Source organism: Fringilla coelebs (assembly GCF_963513975.1).
Source record: "Fringilla coelebs genome assembly, chromosome: 6".
Classification (NCBI taxonomy): Eukaryota; Metazoa; Chordata; class Aves; order Passeriformes; family Fringillidae; genus Fringilla; species Fringilla coelebs.
This window is the reverse complement of record NC_140034.1, coordinates 11,287,145-11,305,888: the sequence shown is the minus strand read 5'-3', so window position 1 is coordinate 11,305,888 and position 18,744 is coordinate 11,287,145. Positions and strand designations below refer to the sequence as shown.

Sequence of the window (18,744 nt, the reverse complement as noted above, 5' to 3'; positions counted from 1 at the left end):
TTAAAGTCTTGTGAATAGGAAATAAGAATGTCAGAATTTTATTGACTGCTATTGCTGACACTGTTATCTCCAACATCACCAAAAGAAGGAGCAGTGGGTACTTGTAGGGTAGGAGGTGTCACGGTCATAAATACCCCATCCCCCAGCAGTTCATTTGGCTGAAGATATTCTAATTCATCTTGGGTATGGTACAGCCATGTAATCCTGACTCAGAGCGCTGTGGAAAGAGCTGTGAGTTTGTTGGGGTTCCCCTTTGATTCAGGAGCTGTTGTTGCCTCAGCTGGGTTGCAGCTGTGTGGTTGTCCTGTCATGTGCCTTGCTGATCTGCCTCCTGGTGTGTTGACTACCCAGGTTGGTGTCCCTCTGCACTGAGCACTTGTTCAGTGGCCACAGGACTGTCAGCTGAGCCTGCTCAGTGTCAGAATAGCTGCTCTCCTTTCTTCATTCAGGTACTTCAAGACTATGCCCTTTGTCACAGCTGTAGACTGTTGGCAGCTGTTCAAGAGCAGTGTGTAGAAATCAGAAATGCAGGTGACTTTTGACCCACTGTTGGAAAATAACAAGCACCAAAACAGCCTAATCCATGCTAAATGCAAGTGTTGTGGCACCATTGCTGTATGTTATCTGCTTGTGCTGAAAACACGGGCTCAGTGAGAGTGATCGGCCTGCTGGGATAGTGAGCAACTTCAAGTTGCAAGTCTTCAGTCAGCAACAGGCTCTCCTGGGGATCTGAGCTATGCTGCAGCTGCATTGGTCTTTCTAGAGTGCAAAGGTAGCTGAATATTATGCCCTTGAGTTGATTGCCACTTATTGCCATCATCAACTGAAAACTTAGTTGTATTGGAATGATATAAGGCTTCTAGGAAAATGACAGTTTCAGCTTAAGCAGCTGTTACAGCCATGGAATAACTGCTGTGGTTTGTGATCTTGGATAGAGACTTGACCTTGTGAAACAAATGCAACTGAAGGAACTCAGCGTTGGGATATCTGCATGGAGAGCTCCTTTAGGATCTTTGTGCATCGACAGGCTACTTGCAGTCAAGACGACATTAAGACAGCACAGAGGGTTATTAGGTATCATGAATTTAGTGTTTTTACAGCAAGGAGGGAAGCAGATAGGGATGGTGTTTTCAGGATGCATCCCTCCATATGGAGCCCTTCTGGCAGCCAAAGACCCAGGGTGATGGAAGTGAATTCAGGGCACTGATGGGATGAGCTGCAGAAACAAGGTGAGGCTTGGGGAAAGGAAACAGTTTGATTTCCATCTCAGCACTTCAGTCAGAGAAAGCAGCTGTAAAAACTGCGTAGATTAAGACAAATAGTAGTTTGTCACCAGACTTCAGAGTTACCAGTTCATATTTACTGTTGAGTATTCAAAATCATAACTGTAGTACAGTGGGTGGTAGCAGGTAGAAAACAACAGTAATTCATTCTGTAGGCAGAATATGAATACTCGGGGCGGGGGGGAGATGTTTTTCATTTGAAAAATGTGTTGATACCAGTGTTGATGACAAAAATCCCTTAATATTGTTTTGTCAGGGGATAGAAGTAGCCCAGATGCCAATGTCTCCATGAACTCAAGACATACTTTGAACAAAATACATATAAAACTCTGTTCTGGTCTGCAATGGCAGAATTAGCAGAATGTAAAGGTTACTTTAATGGCTTGGTTGCTGACTGGCTGAAACTGGTAATGTTCATGCTTTTCAAAAGTTATTTTCAATATGTTTTACAAGACATACTGAAAATTGTGTGGGAAGAAGGGTGAGAACACCCTAATACTATATTAACTCAAACTGATGCTTCCTGTAGGCCATAACATGTTTCAAATATCTCATTGTCCATCCTCCTCCTTTGCCTTCCAGAGCAACAAATGTTTTTTGACAGATTTGACTTGTCATTATTTAAGTTATTTTAGATTTTGTGGAAGATACTTTGACTTTTTTTCAAAGATGATTTTATGTTAACTTTGTCCATTTTTTCTATGGGCTGCTTGTTCATCTTGTGTGAGGAATCATGGAAGGTATTTCAGATTCTGCCTTTACATAGTGTTCTTCAGGCAAAAAATGTCAGTGGTAGTGTTGCTGTGATGTAAATACTGAGTATTTAGACAGAAACTTGCATGTTCCTCAAAGGTGGTGAAAGATCTTTGTTTAGTTGGGCAATTTATGTCTTAAAGGAGAAAAGCTTGGCACTTTCATTTTAGAAAGAATCTATCGTGTGTTTGTCTTGAAAAATAATTGACCTGAAAATACTTCTCTCTAACCACAGTTGCTAAAAACTGTTGCTAGACTGTTGCTTTGCAGGAATTGTGTCTGAGCTAAAAGAAGAATAAAAAATTATCCATTCTGTGATTAAATGGGAAGCAGAGCCCAAAGCTCTCTCTTCAGAAGTAGTACAGACCAAACTCAACATGCAGAACAGCAACCATTTACCTCATGATATACAAAGGAGGCTGAAAGAACTGGATTTGTTTGGCCTAAAGGAAAGAAGGTTAAGGGGAGATTTGATCCTCAGCTAACTGATGGGAGGGTATAGAGCACAGAGCAATGCTCTTCTCAGAGATCCACAGTGGGTGAATGAGAAGTAACCAGTACGACTTTGGCAAGCTCTGGAGATTGCAATTGTACACAAGGCGAAAATATTTTCACCATAAAAGTGGTTAAAAGCTGGAACAAGATTCCAGAAGGGGCTGTGAAATTTCTGTAATTAAGAGATACTTTGGAGAGCAGCTTGTAGTGAGGGATTAGACTAGCAGAAATTACTGTCCCTTCTGGTGAAAATTATTCTATGATTCTGTCATTCTTTGGTTCTTGTGGGACCAAAAAATAACTATCATTGCTGTAACATAAAAATGTTACAATATTAATTTAAACATAGGGGTTTTTTTCAAGTTCAAAGAGCCATATTCTTACTGTAAACTCTCTTTATGCCCCTTCTTTTCTTTTTAGTTACTAAGGCAAACTTTTTAATACTTGGTGCTAGCATGCGTATTAGTAGTACTTCTGTTAATTCACAGTTTTTGGTGTTAATGGTGGTTTAAATTATTCTTACCATGTTTTAGCAAACTCTTAAGGATGGATGGATGACTGGAGCTGCATGCAGTATTAAAAACACTGGCATGCTAAAAGAATTTATTTATATTTATTTCTAAATTTTCAGTTAGAAGCTCAGCAGCAGTCCATACCTTCTGAATAAGATAGAATTAATAAATGTACACAGGCAGCTATTTCACCCACATTTCTTTACATCTATCAGCTTTTGGAAAGATCTAATAGGTTGAATTAACTTGCTCAGTACTGTGAGATTTTTCTCTAGCCTTTTTTGACAGGTTTGAATTGACAATGAGTACAGCTTTTAACAAACTGTGTGACCTTGCTATTCATCTTCTGTGGTGTTTATGAAAATGTTGAACAGTGTCATTCTAACACATCCTTACAACATGTTTGTAGTAATCTTCCTGCATTATAACAACATTATGTTAAAAGTACAAAAATCCCAGGATAATTGTCACTTACCAAATTTCTAATACTTTCCAAGAACTTGATGCATTTCAAGCGTAATTTTCCTTTGTATGTGCTGAGTTTGCCTTTTTGGGGTAATAATGTTTTATTATACTCTGAAACTAGCCTGTTCTAATTATAAAAGCATACCTAAAAATCTCAAGGTCACATTTCATTATACTGTTTTTTTTCCTCTTAGTATATTCTGCAGCAGAAAATGAATCTGGTTTATTCCTCCTGTATTTTGTGTGTAACTATAATCTTCACTTTGGAATGCATCTTGCACCATTCACCTAAGTAGGTATTTATTCAGTCTGAGCACGTATGTTTATTTAAATCTCAATTTTCTTTAATTCTTTAGCACTTTTAAATTCAGTCAATATTTAAGGTACAGTCACTCCGTGTTGTAAGAAGTGAGCAAAGTCTTCATAGGAGGAAAGGTGTTTGGAGAAGACATCTTCATTTTCTTCTGAGATGCTTCCATTGTAGTGATGAACTGTGTTACGTGTCTGAGTGAATTTAAATTTTTAAATGGAAGGCTTGTTTGTACCTTTGTGGAAATATTTCCATGCAAAAGACCTTCAAAACTTTTTTTAGTCATTCCAGTCCAATAAATGGGATTTCCCATGATCAGCATGCACCTTCTATCCTGCTTGCAGGTCATAGTTGTTGTTGGGTTTTGATCGAATGGGTAGATCTCAGTTGAGATTTAAAGGAGATGAAAATGTTCGTCCCTTTTCTCCCCCGTTAGCCAATTATAATTTGGTAACCTGAAGGGGTGAGAACAGGTATCAACCTTGTGTTGGGGCTGTTATGTTCCTGCCAAGCTACCTGGACTCCATAGGTACATGGCCTGACTCCTGGAGTTCATAGTCATCCATCTTGCCAAAACTTTCCAACTTCTAGAAAATTCTGAGCCTGCTGCTGTTTAACATTGCTTAATGACTTGTACACTTAATTGTTGCTTTGAAACCCATCCACTGTTCCTTTCTAAAAGCGTTGCCTCAAAAAATAGAACCAAGGCCATGTTCCTCAAGGACAAGCAGCAGTTCTGTTCTTAATGAACCTAGGCCTCTGGTATATATCAAATTATGAAAACTTTCATATGTTAGTGTTAGATAATCACCTGAATTATCAAAGGACTGATATTGGTACAAATGGCTCTCTTGTTGTATTACTTCTTGTACTGTTTTGCTAGATCTTTTGGAAGGACATTCAGATATTGCCAGACATAGACCAATGGTTTTTTAATGTATCTACCAAAGAAAGTCATGCGGAGTGCTTTTAATATTTGACCAAAAGCAGGTTTAAAGGAGGTTATTTAGTTATTATTTCTGCTGCCCTTAACATGGTAACATGCTTATTAACTCTGCACTTACCATGCAGCACTTTCTATCAGAGAGTGTCTTTTACCTTGCTACTGCCTTTACTCTTTGTTCTCTGTCACTCTCCTTTCTTGACTTTTTTGGGTTGTTTTTACCTTCATGTAGACCCCTTGCCAATATTAAGAGTGTATGTACAGGTTCTTCTGCTGGAAACAGTGAGGATATTAAGTGTTCACACTGCATGTGAAATATCTGAGGGCATGACTGTAAAGTGTCTCTAGAGGGGACTTTTTGTTGAGCTAAAAATACCATGAAATTGTAGGAAGGTAGTCAGCTGGAATTTTTACATTACTTTTACTGACTCATGGAGTAATGTGCATGCCCTTTCAAGGAAGCAAAAATGGAGGCCCTCAAATTTTTATTCATACTGTTTTGTGATGGTTGCTTTGAAAGACATTTTAAGGTAAAAATTAAGTATCATCTGTTTCTGTTAAAAAATTTTATTTCCATTTCTTTTTGAAGCTTCTAATAATTAATTGAGACTTCTGTAAAATTAATTCCATATGCTGTCAAATAATTAGCTACTGAAACTGCACTGTAAACCTCACAGATTGAGTACCAGCAATATTTAATAGATACTGGGTTATTTGCATCATATGTAGACAAGATGCTCATCTGGGGGAGGTGGCTTTTGTGCTCTAACCTTGGTGCTGGGGTAAGCAGAGTCTCCAGACTCTGCTTTACCTGTATGAGCTTTTGTGCTCATACAGGTAAAGCAGAGTCTCAGCAGCCCCACAGAGCTGCCCTCTGTATGTACCATCCTGTCTAAAGTGATAAAACTGAGATAAAAGGCATTTGGAGTCCATGTTTTAAAGCCACATCTGCACATCCTTTAATCAATTCCACATAATGTGCATACAAACCATTTCTGCTATAACTTGCCAATTCAGTTTTCTTTAATAAAAGTATAGTTAAATTTAGGGGTGGGATCTGACTCTGCGTTGTTATCAGTAGTGGAAGTGACAGTTCTGTGTCGATTTTCATAATTGCTCTTGTTACTGGTAATGATCTGAATTTCATGAAAAAAAAATTATACATGAAGTGTAAAATTTAAAAACTTAATTTTAAAATTGTTCATTTGGGACTTTTCTGATTGTAGAAGCCTCCCCATTTGAAGCACTTTTTCATTTTAAAGATTTTTATGGCAGTTTTTTAATTTGCATTTTGGATTAAATCTACCAACTGTGTGGCTTTATACAGCCTCTAGAACCAAATTCTGTTACTGCTTTTATATTTAAAGTGAATGTATAAAACAGTGTCCATGATGTTTCAGAGGTGTCCTGTGTTCATTCAAGTCATGATGGAAAGAAAATTTGAATAAAATTATTAAAGCCATTAAAGTTGTAACAATGGAACCTTTCTTCAAACCTATTCCCAGGATATTTTTATGCTTCTTGCTCCTGTTACATCTAATTTTGTATAAAGTGCCTTAAAATCCAAAAATTGATCCACAGTTTTTTTGAGGACTGTCTTAAAGTTGTTTGCATGCAATAAAAACTGATTTGTTCTTGTCCCGGTACAAAATTAAGATTTTTATGGCTTTTGAATCAGAATATGACACATCCTCTCAAAAGCAAAATTTTGAGTGTATATTTCACTGCATAACTTTTCTTATTTCATATTGTTGGAAACTCAGTAATCATTAATGTATCTTAAAGAAGAAAACATTTCAAAGCTTGTAGTTAAATGAAAGAAATTAGAACAAGTTGCTTTCATTGCACATTAAGTCTTCTGTTAAAAAGGGAAAATGTAAATATAATAATGATATTTAACTATAATAGTATAATAATGATATTTAACTATAATAATATTTTTATAGATATATATATATATATATATATATAGATATATATATATAGATATATATATATAGATATATATATATAGATATATATAGAGAGTAAATATAATAATAATATTTTGAAAAATGTGGTGGGACTGAGATGTCTTACCATGTCTAGGACTTCTAGACATGTAGTAGGGAGTCAGTCTTGGATTCAGAGCTAATACAGCCAACTTGTTTGTGCCCTGTAAATTTACAGATTTCTTGGAGGCTCCAATTTAAATGTATTCCATACTGCAGTTCACTCTTGCTCCTGTGTGAGAGGGGTAGAAATTATCAGGAGAATGTCAGCTTTTCTGGCTGTTAAGCAATAGGGGCACTTTTGTTAATAGATACATTTTCAGTTCTTGCTAGAATTCCTTTGTGAGACTGGAGATTAGTTTGACCAGAGACTGAAGACATCTGTTGAAGGAAATGTGTATGTTTTCAGACAAACGTGATGTGAGGGAAATAATGTTGGATTATGCAGGAATAATTTTGGGGTTAAATGGGAAACCATTATGCACTTAATGAAAAACGTATATTCAGTCTTCTTAGATGTTGAAAGCATGTATTTTTAAATGGCTGTATTTGGCTTTCTACTTTGTTTGAGTCAAAATTTTCATTGCTGGAAAGTAATTTTTATTTCCTAACAGAGAACTGCTCATAATTGCTCTTAGCATTTGACATGGCCAGCATTGGCTGCTAAGCAATTTACTGACCTAATTCTAAATATATTTCTTTATATTCTTACCAGATCATTGCTTGTGTGCTGCTTGATCATTGAGGAAAACTATGCACTCAATTGGAGTTTTTCCTCCAGTGGATACAAAAAATCAAACCCAAACAAAACAAATCCCAAACAATCAAACAAGAAAAAGCCCAAACCAACCAAACAAAAACCCTACCCCACCCCAGCCCCCCACCCCCAAAAAAACCCAAATGCATACAAAAAACAAGCTGTACTAGAGATAGGCTTGCAGTCTACTGAAGTCTATTAAGAAATTGCTCTCAAGAAAACCACAAAAGCCCTGTTGATTTCTGGTGAATACACTTTTGCATATCTTGTAATGATGTGTCACAATTTGAGATGATTTAGACGTTGATCAGCCAGTCATTCAGGACCTTAGTTTGCATCTCAGGCTCAGTGTGACCTGTGCTGTTTAAGCTCTTCCTATGAAAAAAGACTTACCCTTCCTATTTCTAATTTTAAATAGAGTGGAGAATTTAGAAAACTAAACCAGGGTTGTCCTCTAGGAAGGTCTTTGAAAGTTTTTGTTAATTTCAAAATAAATGTTTGCTTCAGACAAGCAAGGATGTGCTTATAACTTTAACCAGAGTTCCTGCATGGGGACTGGGTATTTGCTTTAGGTTGCAAACGCATCAATTTTGATCACAGAAAAGCTGGGGGGGGGCTTTCCTTCCTGCTTTGTGTAATCTATTTCTAAGCCTACACAAGACACAGATATCTGTTAATGATTATTCTAAGTGTCATCGTTAAATTCACCAATTTTGGCATTCAGCAGCATGCAGCAGAAAGCAGGCAGCAGCCCCCAGGTTTACAAAATGTACAGGGAGTGAGGAGAGGGGGAGGCAGTCTGACAGGCTCTGGAGAAGGAACTGAGTTATTTTACATTTTGGCAGTTGAGTGTTCTTTGAATTGTATTTATCATGGATGTGTGACAGGTACTATTGACTGACAAGTTACTCAGACTCAGAGCAGCCTCTGACTAAAATTAGGGGTTGGTGTGTGGAGTTTGGGTGTGTTTAAGGAAACAGTGCGTTTGCTTACAGCAGATGGGTAGGCTTGATTACCTGATTCTAACTTCATCCAAGTGTCCAGAGTGGCAGAGTTTATTCAGGTTTGTGTGCTTCTTCAGTTTACTTAATACAAATCTTCTGACTTACACCACACATTTCAGTTATGTCACAGAATATAACTGAGGACTGGTCTCACAACAGTAGTGCTTCATTTTCTCAAGAGAAACTGTTACATATATTTAAAAACCATTTTAAAGTTTTCAAGCACATGTGAAGATGTTGGGTAACTTGAGAGGGGATTCAAGTACACTTTAATGGCTATGAAATTGAGGGGTTTTCCCTTAGTGTTTTGTGTTTAAAAGTAAGATTTGTTGTCATATTAACTGTATGTGTGCCAAAAGCTCTGCTGAGATTTCTTTGTTTGGTTTGTCTCCTTCCCTGTTCAGACACTTTTTTTCTTCCATTGTCTGTTTGATTATTCTCCTTGCCATTTTTCTCCCTAATTTTCAGGTAGAATTTCCATTTCATTAGCTCAAGCCCATTTCAGCTTGTTTCACATGTCATTTCCTGTATAAGCATTCCTGTTTTCCTCTTTATGCTACATCGCCTTTAAAATATTTCTGCAGTTATTGCTTTTACTTTTCACTTTCTGTTTTTAAATGTTTTAATATTGTGTAAAAATCCTTATTTCTCTTAACCATATTACAAACATCCTCCTAAGGTTTTTAAAAATTTCACATAGCTTCTATGTGAGAGTGGCGTTGGTCTGCTTTGGACAAATCGTTAGATAATACGGTGTGCGTATTAGTCACTGTTGATCTACCCTTATCATCATTAGACTTATGATTTACACCTGGAATAAAGTTACTGGCTGTAGTTTCAGTGCCTCAGGTTGTTTAGGATGTAAAAATTATGCCAAATAGTTTAAAATTACAGCAGACCTTTTTTCCTGTTTCATTATTAATCAGTCCTTAAAATCTCCCATCTTAAACCTTTGACAGTTAAATGTCATTACTTAGTTCCCCTGTCCTCAAAACCACAGTGTAATCTCTGTTAGGAGGTAGCTGCCTCAGTGCTGGATTCCCCATTGACTGGAGATTTCAGAGGGGATTAGTGTTGTAAAGCACCTGCTTTGAGCTTCATGCTGGGACTGACAAAACATGTGCTTCCCATTCTTTTCAGGCTCCTTTAAATTGTAGGATTCTTGAGGTGTTGGCCTTTTTTTTTCCTCTTTCTTTTTTTCAGTTGCTGTTTAATTAGTCTGGTAATAGCTTATTTGATTCTAACAGCCTTTTTTTTCATTACATGAAAAAAATATATTGCTTTAAAAGCCTCATCATCAAATGAAAAGCCACTCTTTTGAACGAAAATTTAGCCAAGAGATTTCTTTATGTAGAAACTAAAAATCTTAAATGCTATGTACCTTAATGAATTCCAGCATGTTGCTCTTGCCTTTCCCTCCCCACTTCTGTATCATAAAATGGTTTAGATTGGAAGGGACCTTAGAGAACATCCAGTTCCAGCTTCCCTGCCATAAGTTGGAACAACTTCCACCTGACTGGGTTCCTCAGAACCCCATCTAACCTGGCCTTGACCACTTCGAGGGATGGACATTCTCAGCTCAACCTGTTCCAGTGTCTCACCACCCTCTCAGTAAAGAATTTCTTTCTAATGTCTACTACACCAAACTTGCCCTCTGTCAGTTAAAGCCATTGCCCCTTGTCCTATCACTCCATTCCCTTGTAAAAAGTCTCTGTCCAGCTCCCTTGTAGCCTCTTTACATACTGGAAGGTGCTGTAAACTCTCCCCAGACTGCTCTTAGGTGCAGAAGAACGCCAAGTTCTACGGCCTGTTTTCGCAGATTAGGTGCTCCAGCCCTCTGAGCATCTTCATCCCTTCTCTAGACTCACTTCCTTGTCTTGCCTGTCCTTCCTGTGTCAGGGATCCCAGAGCTGGGCACATGATTAAGAGTATTTTCATACACAAGCTGTCGCAGCTGAAATAACTTTTTCATTGTAAGTGGAGTTACAGCTTGATCCAGGCTGCAGATTGGCATAGAAACAATAAGATGGAGTATCTGAGTGTATTTTGGAGTGTCCAAAAATTGAACTACTTGAAAATTAAATAAAAGGCACTTGCTTTTGAAATTTAGGTAAAAAATGCTCCACATATTTAAAATTTAAAGTTTTTAATGTTCCACATATTTACAATTTTAAGTTTTAATTTTTGTTTTTAAACCTTATTTTCTATCAGTATTTAAGGAAGTAATTATATTTTGTGCGTCTATGACATTTTGGGTGTCAGCTTTTCAGGTGAAAATGTGAAACAGTGGCAGATAGGAACAGTGTAATTTCTTCAAATACAGGGAAATGAAAGGCAGGGTTTTTTCCAGTTACAAATTTCTGTTATCTGAAGAACAGCCAAATGGTATTTCTGGCAGCAGCTCAGTTCCTTGAATGCAGGAGAGTGGACATTAGCCTGTAACTGCAGCTAGGTCTCATTCCCATGTCTCTGGAGTACCTGCAGAGGGGCTGAACATCACAGGGTGCAGCAGGGCAGCTGATACAGATGAAGGACACACTTTGGAAGTTTTGGTTCACTGTTCAAGCGCTGCCTGAGACTGGAAACTTCCCTTGTGCACCCACCTGCTCTTCTCAGCTCACCTTCTAGCTGGCCTTGAACAAAACAGCTTTTCTTTGATTATAGCTGGTTGGAGTAGTTAAGTGTTTTCTTGTAATCCTTACAGAAGCTCCAAGTGCCTGTAAAATATTTTTAATTACTGATCATGGGTTGTTTGGGAGTCATGAGCTTGTAGATGAGACAGAGTCTATTTACTCTTCAGTGTCCTGTTTCTGAAGGGAAATGTCTGAAGTGTTTGAAAAAAAAACAAAACAGGAATGTTTACTGGTCATATACATGGTAGTTGGAGAAGGACCTTGAATTTACAATTCTTTTAGATTAAGCCAGTATTCCTTATGACACTTTACAACACTGACATGTACATCCCTTAATCTTCAGTGGTGAGATAAAGAACAGAAATTTGTTCCTCTTCTGTACATGTTTCTGTGTGATGCTCTCTTGAGCTTAGTACTAGCACTCTGTTTTTCCATGAGTGTTCCTGTGGCATTTTGGTAACTGTGGTCATTTTTCTTGTTTTACGCATTTCTTTTGGCAAAGAAATGTTTCTGCAGGGTCAATAAATAAAACGATATAAACAGCAGTATTTTCTATGTATTTGTTAGTCCAGTGTATCTATACAACATCTTGCCTGCTTTGAGTTATCTGCAGCTGCAGCCAAACTCCCACTACTAGTTGCTAGTTATAGTATAAAATGTATTGTGTATAATTTTAGTACTTTCTGGTATTCCTTGAGTTTATTTTTATATGCTGCTAGAAGAAATAGCTTGAATTAAATTTGTCCATGCATGAATTGGAAGTTTTCTTCCTTGTGACACCCACTTATCTCCAATATCATGTGTTAGGATAGAATTCTGTTAATGGGACACTGTCATCTTTAATCAGTGTTCAAAATTGTCATCATGATTTCAGGAAAATCACAGAAAACTATAAAGAGTTGATCACATAATAGAAGTGCAATAAAAATCATTCCAGAATAGTGTTTCATGCTTTGAATTAGGATGGTCGTTACAAAATTTTAAAATAAATATTTTAAATGGAATTTTACCAAATGTTGTTTCAGCTTTTGTGATATTCTATTTTTTTTCTAATTAATCTCATTTTTAAGGACTTGATCCCTCGTTTTGGAAAAAGTGTTAGATCTGGTAATCCCATGTTTTGACAGATTATGTTCTCCTTTCCATATTGTGTAGTTCCTGTGCCTTTGTGTCTGGCAATTTCCATTTCTCTTACTCAAGGCACTGAACTCCATTCTTTGTAAAAATGCTGCCGTGGTATTGTCAACTGAAATGTTTCAAGAGAACATTGCAAGATACTAGAGTCCCTTTGTTGAAGTGCAGTTCTATAGGGCATCTTACAAAGCTTCAATAAAGCTTTAATGCTGCTTTTTTTTGCCAATGAACATCAAATTTAAAATGCACTAATACTTTCGACTAGCAGAAGGGACCATGTGACCAATAAATTTAGGGATATCCTGGGTAGCCCTCTACTTGACAATTAAACGTTGTTTTCCCAAATCATTAACAATTCTAGTCCTTCATTAGGGTTGCTGACACGTTTCATGAGATGTTTTGTCTACTTGCAAGCAGGCATCATCTGCATGCTTGGGCTTTTGCTCTACACCAGTGTTTTATAGAAGCATTTACTTTCAGCTTATGATGTTTAGTTTGTCTTTTGTTCTGTGGCCTTCTAAGAAAAAGGAGCTACTTTTCTTTCAATGAAATAGGGACCTGTCAGCCAACCAAATCTGGTACCTATGCTAAGCTTTTATATATGAGTAAAAAAGTATTCATACAACTGAAATGAATTTTGTCTTCTGAATGCATTTTTTGCAAATTGTCAACCATATTTCTTGTTTTCTGCTTTTAAAATGATGTAACATAGTGTGTTTTACTGGCCACAAATTGTGTTTTGTGGTAGGAATTGCATCAGCTCTTTTCTGTGTCAGAATATGACCTAAAACTTGAAATTCAACCTTATTTCAGTTTGAATCTGTACTAGAAATCAGCTGTTTCATGTGACATCTCTGGGTCACCCACTTACCCTGCTTTGCCTTTTGTCCTCCTTTCAGCAGCTATTATATTACACTGTTGTCACAGAAAAATGGGCTTCAATGAAAAAGGTAGGGATGGATCTGTTATCAGTGCCCAGTGATGTCACAGTTACAATACACGACTAAAAATACAACTTTTAGATTTGAAGGAACATAAAAAATACAATTGAGAAAACAGTAAGATCTCCACAGTCCTGCACAGCAAAAATATCTGTGTGCCATAGAATACTGGACATAAGCTCAGGCAGTAAAAACCGAAACGTCAGTGTTTTCTGGTTTTGTGTGTGTTTTTTGGTTTTTTTTACTTTAGCTAATTTTCTTTAAAAACAGGAAAATTTTGTTTTAGCATGAAGATATCTTGCTTTTTTAGAATATTCACAGGTTTTAGTTCTTTAGCTGGTCTGTAGATTACAAAAGAAAGGGTGGGGGTGGTAGCTCCTGGGTGCAGACCAGTACCACATCCTGTCTGAGAAACGCTCGAGGTCGAGGACAGCTACCAGTGTGAAGTCTGTTTGCAGTGAACTCACAGTAGGAATTACTGAAGACATGCCTGAAGCTTCCAAAGAATCTGTTTCCATACTGAGTTCAGTGTTTGAATTTAGGCTTTTCCATCCAATTATTTGTGTTCTACTAAGGCACTTGGTAGCTGAGTACCTCTGATCTTTACCTGGCTGTTTCAAAGGGATATACAGACTGGAAGTGGTGCCTTTCAGAGTGAGATATTGGTCTAGTTAATCTGATAATAAAAGCACAGCTAGTATCAGTTATAAAGTGGAAAGTATCTTATTTTATCCTCATCAGTATACAGAAAATCTGGCAAGGCCACAGGCTAAGATGGTGTTGAAAATTTTATACTGAATAGCTGTTTCTGTATTGATACTGTTAAAACAGAAGGGACAGAGCTTGCATATCTGTAGGTTGTGTGACTTGATCCAGCAATTACCTTGTGATTGTAAAGAAAAAAACCTCTGGACAGCCCAAACAAGACAAAAAGCTGATCCCTCTGTCCCACAGATATACCTTGCTCTCATTTTAAAACCTTACTTTTTCCAGTGTATATTTCTCTCGTACAAAAGGGACAGTAGGATAAATGATGCAGGCTTAGGCATAAAATATGCCGTAACAAATTTCTGTAAAGCTATGTCAGGAACTGATGGACATTCAATCCAAATATAAGACTGACCTTCTTGGGATTACAACAAACTGTACTCCTGTTCCAGTAGAAGAGCAAAAATAGTGCTCATTTAAGATATGAGTACTGACAGGGATAAGTGTTTGGAGTGAATAAAAAAGATTATTCTACTGCTACTGTTCAGAAGGAAGTCCTGTGAAAATTATGTAAACCATTGCTACCAGTTGGGGAAGGGGAGCAGAATATATGGGGTGTTGGTTTGGTTTGATTGAGAGTGATGGTGTTTGGGGTTTTTTTTAAAAAAACTTTGCTTAGTGAATAGCTCTAAGTGTCAATTCTGGTGTAATTTTAAGGAGTATCTTCTGAATAATTATGACCTTCCCACAGTCATCAGAGAATGGAGCACCAGAGTTGCACAAATAGGGATTTTTTTTTCCCTGATGGCATTCTCTTCAAATATGCCAATTAATTAAGCAAATGGAAGTGAGGGGTTATCAATTAAACTGGAAGGTGATTTAGAAATTGGCATACAGTTAACTGAAAGAACATAACCATATAGTCCCTAGCAAATGTCTGAGGACAAATGACTTATTGGGTGTCCCAGAGTTGCTCTGCGGGTGTGTACACCTTCTCTGCACAAAATTATGGGCTACTCAAGTCATCTTCTTAACCACTTTCTGCTTGTTATCATGCTGAAATCATCCTTTCAGACCTTAAAAGTAGGGATGATCCTGATTTCAAGGCAACTACTCCAGAAAAAGTACTAGAAGAGATGTGAGGTCCAGAAACTTGAAAGCTGTGGATGAATACTCCTAAAGGAGGCTGTTATGTCTCACCCAAATAAACAAAACACAGTTTGTTAGAAATATGTGTGGTTCTCAGTCTGTATAAAGAGGATCTCTCAAATAATGAGGATGACTGAGGTACTTAAAATAGTTAAGCCATCTCAGAATAAATGGCAAGGGAGGTGGCTTGCCTAGCTGAGGGTGTTTCTTGATCTTCTTAGTTGTTGTCAGTCTTTAACTTTCACTATTAGTGGTAATTACATCTTTAATGCTTCCTCTCTTTAAGGTTAGTGTACCGTACAGTGTAATCACTGTAATTGTATGTCCATTACTTGTGTAATTATAGTCTGTATTTAGGTTTTGGATTTTGTGGAGTATGCATTCGTAGCACAGTATCTGTAAGTGTAACTGTTGTTATGCTTCAGGTTGAACTGTTTTCCATTTTACAGCTAATGGGGGAAAGGTGACCACTCCAACCACTTTGTATGTCTGAAACTTTTTGCATTCAGGTCATAAATTTGGCTGGCTTTCAGTATTCAGACTTCTCAATTAATTACTTCTTTGGTATTTTCTCAGGAGAAATCACTCATTACTTTTTAATTCAAATAAACCAAAGCATGGGTATTCAGATACAAAATTTGTGTGTCGTTGTTCGCAACACTACAGGAATTTTGGTTTATTTGTGAGAAAGTTGTTGCTCTGCATAGGGACACCTGTTACCTAGCACCTTCTTTCTACTTCTAGAATTCTGCACTATCTCAGGTGTTTTGGTGACACTAAATTCTAACCGGCTGTGGTTTCTTTCATGAAGGCTGCATTTTTATTCTGTATGTTCTTCAGGACTATTACTATGCAGTGTTTTCTTACTGGAATTATTCTTCAGAGCAATTAGGCACAAATAACTTTAAAAAATTGCCCGCTGTTTTTAACCAAATAAGTCTTCAAGATTTATTATCTCAAAAATACTTTGGAAAGCAGCTTCTCTTCAAAAGAGGAGCTATTCCAGCTTTGTTATCATGGGAAGTTTTTCAGCCACTCTTAAGGAGAGGAACTGGTATTTAAACAACTGGACTATAGATCAGTTAATTAGATTGTACATACACATGAGCTTTTATTCAGTAATGCCACTTGAAATACTTGGATGGTAGCTGTTGCTGCTTGTGTAAGAAAATTCTTAGCATTTTATGATAACTCAAAGGAAAAAGAAAAGCTCATCAGCTGGAAGAAGTGGGAGTAAATTGCAGAACTATTTACAAAATCACTCTAGTCCTATTTTTTAACATGCTATTACTGCCTTAGTAGTTCATATCTAACAATAAAAAAGTCATTATGCAAAAACATAAAATGTGTTATGGTATAAACTTAGGCATACTCTCTGTGGTGTGTTCACATTTCATTTCTTAAGCTTCGTGCTGTAATTATGTGGCCATTTTAATTGGACACAAGTTTTTGCTGCAGTCAAAACATGGTATTGCTTTCTTTACCTCTGGCCAGTTATCTAGTATTTCCTAGATATTTAAGTCCTGATCCTGGAAGTTTTTGCTATGTATAGTTTGTAATCTCACATATATCTGTCATTTTAATGGCTCATGGGATTACTTAAGCAAAACACAAAGCATATGCAGGCATTTCTTCAAATATGTATTTTTTTCCATGCAGTGTCTGCTTCTGGCAAGGACAAGTTATGTGTCACTGTTGCAATTTTTTACATCATCCTGATATGTACAGAGTATTTCGGTGGGGTTCATACTCTGGGACATGATATTCCTGAAAGTTGTGTGAAGATTTAAAAAGTTTGCTTGTAATCTTAAACACTTCTATACCTGTGTTTCACAAAGTAAAAATGGGGAGGGCAGTGAATCCACTACAGTATAATTAAACATTGTATAATTATTTTCACTTTTCAGATGTTCCTCCAGCGGATCAAGAAAAGCTTTTTATCCAGAAGTTGCGACAATGTTGTGTACTTTTTGACTTTGTTTCTGATCCACTAAGTGACCTAAAGTGGAAGGAAGTAAAACGAGCAGCTTTAAGTGAAATGGTAGAATATATCACACACAATCGCAATGTGATTACAGAACCTATTTACCCTGAAGTAGTACATATGGTAAGTGTTTCTGGTTTATGATTCAGTGTTGTTTCTTCAGCTGTATCAATTTATCTTAAGAAATTTTGATGAAATCTTCAGAAAAGATCAACTACGTTTGCACGTCTGCAAAAGAATAACAGGACTTTGACATTTTATTGCCAGTGTTGATTTTTCTTTTTTGTAAGACAGAAACTAGACACGTATATGAAGCAGAATTAGATGATGGGTAAAGTTGGTAAAAAAAATCTTGTAATTAAAAAAATAGAGGGAAGTTAAATTCATGCATAGGTACGTACATATATATATATATATTCACACAAAACTGTTTAAAAAACATGTAAATTGTAAAATTGAAATTTTAAAAAATTGGAAGGTTAGAATTAAGATCACATGTGCAAGCTTGACACTTTTAATCCTGTTCATTACCACAGACTGACTTTATTCTGTGTTCAGAAGTGAGAATGAGAGTCAGACTTTATTAAGCACACAGGATGGCAAATGAGGTTTCTGCTGGAGCAAGTTATGTGAGCCATTCAGACCTGCATTGTCCCTTCCCTCTAAATATCCAGATTTTGGCTAGCTAGACTTAGCTTATTTTTCTGTTGTCTGCAAGTCCTCTCCAGAGGTGGAGACAACAAAATTACAGCAGAGTCTTTCAGCTCTCATCGTGATGGTGAGCAGACACCAGTGGCTTGGAGTAGCAGTTGGGTTGAGGTCTGTAGCTGTTGTCTACAAAACACTGAGGACAGAAGGCATATTTTGAAATTCCTAACTAATAAGCCTACAAGAAGCTCTTGGCTGTGTGTAACAGGATGATGTTTTCAAAGTCTTTATAACTTGGGGTGAATTTTCAGTGGGTTGAGAAAACAGTGCTTCTTGAACATGAATATAAACTTCAAATTTAGTAATTCTCCTACAAATCAGAGACTTTGAAGCTTCTTCAAAGATTTTAAGGATTTATAGTATGTAGGACGTTGCTTATGATGAATACTGTTATCTAAATCAGCCATAAGTGTTTACTGAGACAGAAGTTATTTTCATGAGAACTTCTCAGAATATGAGGATTGCACATAACTCTGGATGTCAAACATGTACCCAAAGCATTGAGTACAGTTAATGAGGAGATGTGGGATCATGGCTTTTCCCATGTTTTGATAACTTATTTATATCTCTGGGGGTTTTTTCTCTAATTGATTGCTTCTTTGGGAGTACTTGACACTGTCGAAAAGAGAGATATGAAAGAGAATAAACTTGCTGAGACTTTCTTTGGGTAAAGTGGAGTTCATGATGAGTTCTTGAATACCAGTGTCAGACACTGGTGCTTGCTCTGTGCAAGAGTTCTTAACTGCCCATAGTTCATTGCTTGTGCTTTCTATGCCTGCATTGTCTTTCTCCACCAAACAGTTATGGCCAGAGTACGTTCTACTAAAGAGAATGTATACTTTCTTTGCTTTCAGGTGTTCCCAATAGTAAACAAGTCTGCACTTCAGTCAGTTGAACAAATCTTGCAGCAGAATTTGGCTGCTATCTTGGTTGACAGTGTTTTGCTGGTAGCAGGCAGTGTTTGAAAAATCTTT

At 37.0% G+C, this 18,744-nt stretch overlaps 1 protein-coding gene across 2 annotated transcripts in view; it reads left to right on the top strand.

Moving 5' to 3' along the window:
• Window positions 1-18,744, top strand: part of PPP2R5C (protein phosphatase 2 regulatory subunit B'gamma) — a 71,520-nt gene that overhangs the window by 31,837 nt on the left and 20,939 nt on the right. For both annotated transcript variants that reach the window (XM_084208144.1, XM_084208145.1), the window contains one exon: window positions 16,986-17,185. In XM_084208144.1, the coding sequence (XP_084064270.1) occupies window positions 16,986-17,185 (200 nt within the window). The remainder of the gene's footprint in view (window positions 1-16,985; window positions 17,186-18,744) is intronic.